Here is a 12,602-nt window from a genome sequence, read left to right as displayed (position 1 = left end):
AAGAATATAAAATATTTTACTGCTTATTGTGTCGATGACTTGGACGTTTATTTAATAGAGTAGCATTCAATCAAAAAACTGTCAAACCTTTTCAGTTTTTTCTTCTTTTTGTTTGGTTACAGCATTGCTCTATAATGGATTAAATTCATTTGATCTTATCAATCTGCAAAAATCCTGTAAAACGAATACACAAACAGGTTATTATGGTTTAAAGTGCATATCACGGGTAAATTCAGGAGCAAGATCAATGTAATTCTCCTATTTTATATTAAACTTTGGCCAAATATCTGTAACATTATGCATTTTCTGCAATTTTTTTACCTTGCGCAATATCAGAAAAATTCAGTTGAAATCAAGCCATTTGAGGCGAATTGGTCCGCCTGTGAAAAAACTTGCCATTTGGATTTCCCGGGAAACATTGATTTTCGTGACGTCATCTGCGGGACACCTCCCTCTGAATCCTACGTCAGCGCTGGTTTGTTTGAGAAAACGACCTGGTGGTTTTCTGCAAAATTTTTTCAACATTATCACGTAATTATTAAAATGGTTAACAGATGTATCGTAGGAGGGTGTAGCAACACCAATCTTGATGGGATTAATACTCATTGTTTCCCAAAAGACCGGCCAATGAGAGAGAAATGGGAGCACTTGGTCTACACAGGCTGTGCACTTAAACCGTGCAAAGCTTGCGCAACCTGCTGGCGCTTCCACAGATAACGTCACGAATCTGGCTCCAGACTCCCTTGGGATTTTTCCAGACACGTTTTGTTATTTTATTTTTTTCTGCTGTAGACAGATGGCCTTGTGCAAAATTACCCTTCTGGATGAGTGTGTAAAGGGACTGTAGTACTTGGAGCGGGTGGGTGGAGCACAGAAGTACGGCAGGCCAGAACTGAGTTGCAAAAACTCTTTATTGTGACACTTTTCAGTCGTCCACAAACTCCCAGCCACACAGACACGCGCACACACACATCAGTTGTCTGGTTGGGGAGAGAGCTCCCTTCCTCTGCTCTCGCTCTCCTTTTATAGGGCACGGTCACTGGGGAAGACACACAAACACAGGTTAACTAACATCAGGTGTAGCGATTCTGCCACTTACCTTCCCTGACTCCGCCCTCTGTTCACAGACCGCCGCTTGACCACACCCCCGCTGCCACAGGGACATACTTTCATATTAAAAAAAAAAAACATGAAATTGGTCCAGAATATACACTTTAAAACAACAACAACTGAACTATCACTCAGACCCTTTGAATTCAATCAGTACTTTGTTGAAATGCCCTTGACAGCAACTATATTCTTAAGTCTGCTCTCAATACCTCTGTTTTTAGGTTTGATGGGCTTGTCACTATTGCTGTTCTAGGGTGTGTCTAGATATGTTCGATTGGGTTCAAGTCCAGACTCTATTTAGGCCACCCAAAGATGTTCACAGACTTATCCTGAAGTCACTCCTGTGCTGTCTAGGTTGTATTTCAGGTTATTGTCATATTTGTAGGAGAACTATCACTTAAAGGACATGGGACATGAAACATAAATGCACGCTATATCAGTTTCTTTCCATTAAAAATATGAAATAATTGCATCAACAAATACAAAATTATCTATTAAATTCAGCAAAATCGTTATATTCGTGATGATTATATGGCATTTCTACTCGAGCTCCGATATGCATATTTTACAACCGGAAGAGCCGCTGTCACGTGATCATACGTCACAAAAACTTTCGGGTACAGCACAAGCGGGTAGATGAATATGGAGAAGTGGATGACAAGAAAATTGTTTTTATAGTCTTTAACGTACATTGAACATCATGGTGTATTGTGCTGCTTGTGGTTGCAATAATTCCAATGGGAAATGCCCTGGAGTAAGTTTTTTTGCATTCCCCAAGGACCTGAAGCTGAGGAAAGTGTGGGCTCACTACTGTCGTAGAAAAAACTTTGTACCTACTGTTTCCCACAAACTGTGTTCGAACCATTTCACTGAGGATTCTTTCAACATTAATACTCAGGTACTGAGTGATATTAATTGCCAAGCCAAATTTAAGAGGTTACTTAAAGATGGAGCCGTTCCCAACGTCCCAATTCAGGAACAAGACGGCGGAGTGAAACCTGAAGTGCTACGGCTACCACGAGGTGCATTCGCTAAGCGACTGAAAGCCGAGATAAGGATTAGTATTATAATTTTGGGTGTATCAGTTATTGATTATCATAATTCTGACTCATCTCTTTCGCCAAACGGCGTAGTGTTGTTGGCTCTGTGATGGCGTTTCGCCATTTTGAATGTTTTCATCTCGGACTCTGGAAGCATTGTATCCAGGGTTCGAATTATAAATTTGACCCTATGGGGGTCTCTGTTTAAAAAAAAAAAAAAAAGCAATGCATACTCGCTCTCCTGGACCAGCGCACTTTTGCACACTGCAGTGCACAGCTTTCACACACAGGCGCGCGCATGCACGCACGCATGCACGCACACGCACACACGGTGTTGCATATATATATATATATATATATATATATATATATATATATTGTTAAACAAATTATATATATATATATATATATATATATATATATATATATATATATATATATATATTGTTAAACAAAGGAAGATCGTTGTGAGATAGAGGACAAGTCTTCTTCGGACTTAACTTCACATTCGATTTCGCAGGCTGCAAATTTCAGTTTGCGCGCATCATGGTGTGGTGGTGAAGTACAGCCGTACATGTTGCGGTTTAATAACACGTTCAATACAAAGTTATGGCTGCATGTTGATCGGAAATGAAACGAGTTTTATTTATATTTATATGGTGATATAGGCTATTCAAGCTTATTATGGTGATATATGACGTATTTGAGAGACTTCCACAGAAAATTAAGTTTGCTTCTTTCATGGGAGCCTGAGGGAATGGGAGCTCAGCTCCCATTGGCTCCCACGTAATTTGAACTATGATTGTATCTCAATCAATCTCGAAAAATATCAGCAAAAAAAAAACTAGCTTGCAACGGACTTTAGCTAGATCTATGATGAACTTTCAATGTATGATACAAAAATAATACATCTTTCAACAGATCATTAGCCTTTGAGCAGAATTGTTTTTAACTTACCAGGAAGTGTTATCGAGCCGACCGCTTTCAGTTTCATGGGGATTGAATGAACTCTCACTCTCAGAATCATCTGACCCGTCAGAGTAAAGACAAGATCTATGTTCATGTGAATTTCCAGCTATCGGTTCGAATTGATAGGGTCTAACTTCACATCTCTGTGAAACATCAGGAATGTTACTGTTGATGGTGTCCATTTCGGTAACCTGTTTACATTAGATGCCCAAGCGCTGGCTCCTTGGAAAGTTTTTGTGACGTCACGGGTCACGTGACCACCTAGCTAATTAACGAATCATTGTTTTACGCTGATGTATAAAAAAGTTGAATAATGTGATAATTTTCACATTTTTGACGCCCTGCAGTGATTTAGATGGCATTTCTTATGTCCTTTATACATAATTATACCCAGAAAAAAATCCATGTCTCATGTCCTTTAAATCTCAAGTTCTAAATACTCTTGAGCAGGTTTTCCTTTAAGTTCCACTAAGGTGACCATGTCGGGGGTTTTTTTTCTTCTCCTCTTTCTCAATATAATCTGAAATAGTGTATTAATGAGATACAACCCTGACTTATGGACAAACCCAAACTCTTTACCTGTAAAACGAGGCTGAAACTACGCGTTATAACACACTTGTATGGAAAAAGGTGGAAATATTGCCGGAAACACCCGAGTTGCTTTCCAAATGGTTTCTGTAAAGTGTGACGTCACTTACAGTACACGGCCATATTTAAGAGAAAAGAGAACAGTGAGGATCATTTGCGTCCATATTTTTTAAGATTTGAGGCAATGGTTGGATCCAGGTGTTGCGTGGGAGTGTAGCATAGAATATCCCAGCCAGGTTAAAGTTAAGTTCTTTTTAAGTTTTGTTTTTTCTTTTACATTTGTTAGCCCGGGGTGCCACCACTTCCTACCATTACGCTCTCAACGCATTCATAAAAAACTTCCTCATCAAGACGTCACCAGGTTAGCCTACCGTAATTACCGTGGTAGACAGTCCAACCCCTGTGGCAATGCAGAAAGAGGGTAAACAAACACTGAGGATAGGATAGCGTTTGTTTACCCTTTTTCTGCATTGCCGCGGGGGTTGGACTGTCTACCACGGTAATTACGGTAGGCTAACCTGGTGATGTCTTGATGAGGAAGTTTTTTTATGATTAAGTCAAGAGTGTAGTGGTAGGAAGTGGTGGCACCCCTGGATTAACGAACGTAAAACGAAAAAAAAACTTCACTTTAACCTGGCTGGGATGTTCTACACTACACTCTCACACAACACCTGGAACCAACCATTACCTCAAATAATCTTAAAAAATACGGACACAAATGATCCTCACTGTTCTCTCAAATATGGCTGTGTACTGTAAGTGACATCACCTGTCGGGAGCTCACGAACATTTCTGATCATCAACCGAGCAGCGATAGTGTGTAAAATATGCAAAAGTAATTGGCTAATTAAAGTCGTTTACTATCGTAAACGGTCAGAAAATGGGCTCTTATGTGGTTGAAAACAACTATTTGTTTGTAATAAGAAAAACAGGTAGGGTAATTGTCATCTTAGTTGACCTTTAAGGGCATACTTTGAGCCATTCATCTTTCCCTCAATCCTGAGAGCCTCCCAGTTCCTACTCCTGAAAAGCAGCCTTGCAGCATCCTGGCACTGCATGATGCTACCATCACCAGACTTCAGTTGGGGACGGAATTGGTCAAATGATAAGTAGTTTTTGCTTCATGGCTTATTTTTGGTCTGACATGCACTGTTAACTGTGGGGCTTTAAATGGACATAAGAGGTGTGCCTTTCCATATCGTGTGTGTATTTACCACAGGTAATCAAGAATGATCAAAGCTCAATTTTAAGTATCTTAGAATCAATTTTGAGGGTCTGAATATTTATGTAAGTGTGATTTTTTTTTTTTTTTTTAATTTCAGTAAATTTGTTGAGTGTTGTGAAACCATGTTTATGCTTTTAATTTACAGAGGACTTTTTTGTGGATTGATGAAGAAAAAAAAGTAGTGCTGTAAAAAATGTCGTGTTATTATCGCGTTAACTTGACTCAATTTTAACGGTGATAATTTTTTTATCACAAGATTAACGCTCTGTGACATGATGTAGGTTTTTCATAAGCTTTTGAAACTGCCAGGAACTTGGAACAGAGACTTTGCTTAGAAAAACAATAGCAGCTAGACTGTAATGCCACGCCCTGCACAGCCAGAGTCCTCTGCCCTCCCCCCAAAGAACCAGCGCGGGCAGGGCACGCTAGCCCAGCGCCTCGGGACGCAGAGCCACGGTGTTCGGCTTAGGTTTCGTTTTCCCATCGGCGGCTCCAGCCCGACTTTGCAGTGGCTGTGACAAGACGTGTTATACTCTGCAATTAAAAAAAAACATTGGTATAAAGCAAGCCCATTCACTTTTTTATGCTGATAAGAGAATTACAATGGTTTTTCATGTGACAAAAATGTGCGATTAATCGCGAGTTAACTATGACAGTCGCGACATTAATTGCGATTAAATATTTTAATCGCTTGACAGCACTAAAAAAAGTAATCAATTTTAGGGTAACAATGAAAAATGTGGAAGTGTTTGAATACTTTCTGAATGCAGTATATTACTGTTGTTTATTGTTTTAAATACTGCTGTTTTTATTTCTAACAGGAGAAGGATTTCGACCAGGCTGATCGCTATGCTGAACTGGCCATGAATGCTGACCGCTACAATCCTGCTGCTCTCATTAATAAAGGCAACACAGTGTTTGTGAAGCAAGACTATGAGAAAGCAGCCGAGTTTTATAAAGAAGCACTGCGGAACGATTCGTCCTGCACAGAAGCTCTATACAATTTAGGTCTTTTATTAAAGTTACTAGAGGCTGTGCTACATCAGCAGACTTGATAATTTTCTTTCATTTATGCCTCATATATGTGATGGACTTTTGATGTTCATACACTTTTTGGTACGAGATGCCATTTTGATATCCAGGGCTAATAACATTTTTCCACAGGCACATGCTTTGTTGTACATCCAGCTTTACTGATCGCTTTGTGTTGACCAGTGATTAATCTGTTTTTGTAGGGTTGACCTATAAGAAACTGGGCCGGCTGGAAGAAGCCCTCGACTGCTTCCTGAAGCTCCATGCCATCCTTAGGAACAGTGCTCAAGTTATGTATCAGCTGGCCAGCCTGTATCCTTTTTTTAATAATTACCAAAATTACAAATTTCAGAAATATTAACTAAGCGTGATGTTCCCATTAAAATATGTCCCTGAATTTAATGTAGCACCGCAAGCTTTTGTTGTCCTGAAAATGATTTTAAAAAAATATTGTATCAGTTTTCGTTAAACTAGTTAATGCTCTTTAAGCAGCCTTTAGATACGAGATGTTAGAGGATCCTCACCAGGCTATTGAGTGGCTCATGCAACTGATCAGTGTCACTCCCACTGACCCTCATGTACTGGCCAAACTGGGAGAGTTATATGACAATGAAGGTGACAAGTCACAAGCCTTCCAGTACTATTATGAGGCAAGGCCTTATTTCTCTTTACTGCTTCACATCATTTTAGCTTAATAGACAGTATGTTTGACACATTATATTTCTGTTTTATGAATCGTAGATGTATGATTAAAGCCATTCTTTTTTTTCTTAGTCTTTCAGATACTTTCCATCAAACATTCATGTCATTGAATGGTTGGGAGCATATTATATTGACACACAATTTTGTGAAAAGGCAATTCAGTATTTTGAAAGAGCAACACTCATCCAGTAAGTGATCTGTTTGTTGAATATAGTCTCGGATATATAGTACATCACTGTATATGCAGTATACTGTACTGATGAAGACAGAAATATCATGTGTTTGGATTAAATTTCCAACCTTGATTGCATAATTAACAAAAAAAAATTAAATCCAAAACTTGGATTTTTGCACCTAATCACTGATGTCTCTTTGCACCGTGTGACTTGTTAGCATCCAGATTTCCCCTTTTTATTCAGTAAAGTCCATCCATCCATGCATCTATCCATTCAAACGTAAAAATAGAAAAAGTATTTATTTCTCAAGTAGTAAAATCTATTTTACACAACCTCCAAGCTATTGTTTATCAAATCCAGAAAATATAAATTAATAAGGGTATACAATGAGTTTATTATAAATACTTTTGGAATTTTGTTTGTTTGTGAACACCATGTGTTCATGTGAATTCCAGGCCAAATCGTGTTGTATGGCAGTTGATGGTGGCTAGCTGTTACAGGAGAAGTGGTAAAACAATTGTGAAATAATTGTTTTAAAGTTACCAATAATCTCAGTATTGTTACTTAAGTCATAAATTGTACCTTTTTTTATTTTCTCATTCAGGAAATTACCAGCGAGCACTTGAGACCTATAAGGACATTCACCGCAAATTCCCTGAAAACGCTGAATGTAACTCGTTTTCATTTACTTCTGAACATTGCACTCTATCAGTTAACAACCTTCATGTGAGCTTTTGTGTTGGATAGGTCTACGATTCCTTGTGAGGTTGTGCACAGACATGGGGTTAAAGGAGGTACAAGATTATGCCACCAAACTCAAAAAAGTGGAAAAGATGAAGGAGATCAGAGAACAGGTACAGTGTCTGTTCCTTCTGTACCAGTCAGAGGGTCATGCTTCAGTACTGACTTGACGGAGAGAAATAAACTCTAGAGAAAAAGCACTTGAATGAGAAACAGCTGTTTCAAAATCAACAGGGGCTTTTGGATCAGTGAGTGTATTCAGAGAGAGGAATTGCGTCCAGTGTCAGCAGCTCCTTTCCTGTTGAACATTCTGTTCCTCTCCTCTGCTAGGTCACAGTCAGTTGCTCATGGTGCTTGGCTTGCCTTAAAGCATTTGTTATTCCTTCACTGTAAAGGCTTTTATACAATATTTATCCTGCTCGCTGTGTATTCTTTTATTTCTGTATTAGTCATGCTTAATTTATTTTCTTTGTTTCACTGCTATAAACCCGTGGGTTTTTTTTTCTCTCCATTGCAGAGGGTGAAATCCGGGAGGGAGAACAGTGCTCGCGGCCGGAGAGAAGGCAGTGCCAGCAGTGGTAAGTGGACCGGTCTTTTCCATCCACATCAATCAGTATATTCTTCAGTGTGCAATGTTCAGCATTTTACTTTCTCTGACTTTTTTTTTTTTTTAATCTGCTGTCCAATGCAGTGAATGAAAAAGAGCTTAGTCCAAAGACCATGCACACCTCCCCTCACAAAGTCAGTGGTATGACTTTTACAACAACATCATTATAGTTTCTGGAGGGTTGGGACTGTCTCTGGCTTATTGTTTTAGTTTTAAAATGAAAAAACAAAAACAGGCAAATAAATCTTAACCCTTAGAATACACACAGTGGTTTTCCAGATTTTAGAGCTGCAACTGTCCTCCCCATATAATGTGTAACTTTAATTTAATAGTATTTTCAGCAAAATTAAATATTTAATCATTCCCTAATCCCCCGAGTGTTGATCTCCTTTCCGTAAGCTGAGAGAGCCATGTTTCTGCCAGAGTCCCTATGTGGGATAGTTTCAATCTGGCACCTAATCCCTGTAGATGTCACTTCACATTTTAGTATCATTATATAGTTTATTTCCTGTATTTTTCAATCTTTCCCTTTTAATTCTGTAATTTTTGGCTCTTCATATGACCTCAGATATGGATATCGGGCCAGGTAAGCATTGCTTTCTGTTCACAGGATTTTAAATGATGTAGTATTTGAGATTTAACTTAAACTATTAAATTTTGGAATTTTGCCCTCCTTGATAGAAAAAGATACTATTGCGAGGTATTTGCAGAAGAACATTATGAAATGTTTATGCTCTCACTCACTTTCTCTACTGATTGGCTGTCCATTATATGAACATTATCCTTTACATAATAACCAGCTGATTGTACATATAGTTAAAAGGATATTGGACTAATAACAGATCTTTTTCTGTCCCGGTCCTTTCCTTGCTGAACTCTATCCTCTCCCTCACGTTTTCTGATTGTGCATTATTGCTCATACCACAACCCTGAGAGGAACCACAACTACAAAGTTCTCACTCACTTTGTAGGTACAGTGCAAACAGAAAAAACCAACACCTTTTAACCTGCCATTACAGTTCTCCAGTGAAAAGCTTGACGTGAACTAAACAGCCATCAAGACTTGGACCTGATGGAGTTAATCTGGTTAAGGTCTTGTAGAAACTGCTGTAATAAACTGAATCACAACATGAGATCCAGACATGATATGCAACATTAGCTAGAATGACAAATATTGCAGAACAATGTATTGTTTTGCTAAACATCCCCTCAGCATCTGCCCTTCAGCAAATATGACCTCAGATTTAACTCTGTTGTTTGCCTGGTGCAAGGTTTACAGTCTGCTTTTCAGTGTCAGGCTTAGCTCCAAGCACCCATTGGAGCAGGCAGACTGTGGTGGGTCAGCACCTTACTGGCCAGGGGCTGCCCGGCTTGGGGCAGGCGGTAGCTGACCAGTGAAACACAGTGGTTCCTCCCACTGTCAGAGACGACCTGTAGCGTCCTCCCTACGCCAATTGGTCTGGACTTATCACTCGTAACTGCTGCCTCCCGTGTTGTTTTAGCCACTGGGGACCAGTGGCAATGAAGTGACCTCTCCATAACGCAGCGCCAGGGCAAAAGTGTAAGGACACCCAGGGATGCCCAATCGTCTGAGTCCCCCTCTCAGCCTCGCCAATGAAATCCAAAGGAAAGCAGAGCAGTACATTTGGCATCAGGTTGGCTGCAGGAGCTGCTGGAAGGAAGACAAGAACGCCGAACCAACCGCCTACAGGGCCCCACTCCGGATTTTTCATTGAGGTTTAATCCTCTAGCCTTTTTCCATAACTCAAGGCAACGGAGGCAAAAGAGCTTCGTCTACCTGCGCCGTAACCCAGGCAGGGAGGCTCAGGGTGTGCTAATGCTTGCCCAAGGCAGACACCCAGGCTAGTGAAGGGAAGGAGCCACCTTACAGCTCCATTCTAGACCGGCTCCAAGCAAGGTCTAGCCACTGCCCATAGATTTAACTAGAAGTTTAAAAAATATTTAAACTGTTAAAATAATCATTCTAGCCCTGTGATGACCTGGCGACTTGTCCAGGGTGTACCCCGCCTTTCGCCCGTAGTCAGCTGGGATAGGCTCCAGCTTGCCTGCGACCCTGTAGAAGGATAAAGCGGCTAGAGATAATGAGATGAGAATGAGATGAAATAATCATTCTTGTTTTTATAAGGACAGAAATATCCAACAACGAATTACTGAATTCTAATTGGGATTTACAATTTGGTATGGTTGGTTATATGAACGTTTTTTCACTTGCTCAAAAAAAAAGCCACACTGGAGAGAAAATGATTTTCCCCTTTTCTCTACTTTGTTTTTTTTTTATTCTGAAGACTACATTTCCATCGTTATCTGGCTTTCAATCTTGGGTCTGTCTCAGGGTGATCTGCGTTGCATCATTTTAGTACAATGAATACAGTGGAATGACAAACTGCTATGGTGCCTAATGAAATTGTATTGCTCTAGTTCTGTCACAACACATTTAATGGGATGTTTCTATTGTGTAGATGAGCTCTGATATGGGACTAAAACTAATAGTTGTAATCCTGGGCCTTTCAAGAGGTTCTTGAATGCTTTTTTTTTGTAAATATACTTTAATAGCTTTTGGTTAACATTTGATCAGTTGTACAAACAGTGAGTAACATTTATATAAAATATAACATTTTCATGCTTCCAACATGACTCTGATTGTGTCTTTTAGACAGTGGACAGAGCAGCCATGGTGCGAGTGCCAAAGGGGAGAGGCTAGGGGTCAAGCTGAGGTCACTTCCAGGACCCCATGAACCTTATGAAGCAAGCACCCCAGGGGACATCGGTGAGCAGTAACATCTTTTGAACATCTGAACCTACAAAGATTCTTAATTGAAATTCTGTCCCAGACGTCTCATGGAACGGTCTGTAAAATGTGGGTGTGACCTTAACGGCCAACAGTGGGGCATACTACTCCAATGGTGTATATACTTACTGGAAGTGGCCCCATAGACTTGCATTAATTTGTGCCAATTTCCAAAAGGGTTAAGATTTTTTTTTTCTTCATTACACACTCACTGAGCACTTTATTAGGAAACCCTATACTAATACTGGATAGAACCTCCCTTTGCTCTCAAGGCAGCCTCAATTATTTGTGGCAAGGATTCCACAAGATGTTGGAAATATTCCTGAGATTCTGCTCCATGTTGACATAATTGCGTCCAATACCTGTAGATTTTTCAGGTGCAAATTCCCTGTTCTACCACATTCCAAAAGTGTTCTATTGGATTCAGATCCAGTGACTTGGAAGACCACTGAAGAACACTGCACTCATTGTTATATTCATGAGACCTTTACTTTGTAACATGGTACAGTATTATGCTGGAAGTACCCAAAAGAAGATGGTAACTTGTGGCCATGAAGGGATGCACATGGTCAGTAACAATGCTCAGATAGACTGTAGCATTGAAATGATGATTATTTGGTATTAATGGACCCAAAGTCTGCCAAGAAAACACTCCCCACACCATCTCCACCAGCCTGGATTTCTGACACAAGGCAGGTTGGGCCCATGGATTCATGCTGTTGGCATCAACATCTGACACAGTATCTGTGTGCCTCAGCAGAAGCCGAGAATAATCAGACCCAGCTACGTTTTTCCAGTCTACAACTGTCCAGCTTTGGTGAGCCTGTGCCAACTGCAGCCTTGGCTTTCTGTTCTTGACTGACAGAAATGGAACATGGTCTTCTGCTGTTGTTGCCCATCTGCCTCGAGGTTGGATGTGTTGTGCACTCAGAGGTACTTTTCTGCCCACCACAATTGTACCAAGTAACTGTTGCCTTTCTGTCAGTTCCAATCAGTGCTCTGCCATTCTCTGTTGACCTCTCTCATCAACAGGGTGTTTCTGTTCGTAGAATTGCCGCTTGCTGGATGATTTTTTTTTTCTCCCCCTTCTTTATTGCACTATTCTGCATAAACTCGAGAGACTGTTGTGTGTGAAGATCCCAGGAAATCAATAGCTATAGAAATCCTCAAACCAGCCCATCTGGCACCAGTGGTCAGACCATGGTCAAAGATCACTTATTTTTCCCATTCTGATGATTGATATGAACATTACAAAGCTGCTGGCCTGTATCTGCATGATATTATGCATTGCACTGCTGCCATATGACTGGCTGATTTAGATAATTGCATAAATGAGTAGGTGTTCCTAATAAAGTGCTCTGCAAGTGTATATTACAATACCAACTGGACACATCAGAAAGACATGCTTATATTGTAATTTTTGGATTACCTGTAGGGTTACCACATGGATGCAAACGGCGCGCCTTTTGGCGGATGCCGCCTTTTTCACGGCTGTCTGGGGGACTTGTGTGAATCGTGCAGATCCGATGAGGTTTTTTTTTGGGGGGGGGGGGGGGGGGGTGGAGTGTCTGATTATAATTTCATCAAAGTAAATTCTGTATTA

General features: G+C 40.2%; 1 protein-coding gene across 8 annotated transcripts in view; it reads left to right on the top strand.

Annotated features, from left to right (window-relative positions):
• The window catches only part of ift88 (intraflagellar transport 88 homolog), a 48,836-nt gene that overhangs the window by 31,598 nt on the left and 4,636 nt on the right, over positions 1 to 12,602 (top strand). For all 8 annotated transcript variants that reach the window (XM_060929607.1, XM_060929608.1, XM_060929613.1 and 5 more), the window contains 9 exons: positions 5,754 to 5,940; positions 6,168 to 6,276; positions 6,464 to 6,614; positions 6,739 to 6,854; positions 7,298 to 7,350; positions 7,447 to 7,512; positions 7,590 to 7,696; positions 8,101 to 8,161; positions 10,865 to 10,978. In XM_060929607.1, coding sequence (XP_060785590.1) covers positions 5,754 to 5,940; positions 6,168 to 6,276; positions 6,464 to 6,614; positions 6,739 to 6,854; positions 7,298 to 7,350; positions 7,447 to 7,512; positions 7,590 to 7,696; positions 8,101 to 8,161; positions 10,865 to 10,978 — 964 coding nt within the window. The remainder of the gene's footprint in view (positions 1 to 5,753; positions 5,941 to 6,167; positions 6,277 to 6,463; positions 6,615 to 6,738; positions 6,855 to 7,297; positions 7,351 to 7,446; positions 7,513 to 7,589; positions 7,697 to 8,100; positions 8,162 to 10,864; positions 10,979 to 12,602) is intronic.

This window comes from Neoarius graeffei, chromosome 9, assembly GCF_027579695.1.
Source record: "Neoarius graeffei isolate fNeoGra1 chromosome 9, fNeoGra1.pri, whole genome shotgun sequence".
NCBI classification, from domain to species: Eukaryota; Metazoa; Chordata; class Actinopteri; order Siluriformes; family Ariidae; genus Neoarius; species Neoarius graeffei.
The sequence above is the reverse complement of the archived record's forward strand: the minus strand, read 5'-3'. Positions and strand labels throughout refer to the sequence as shown.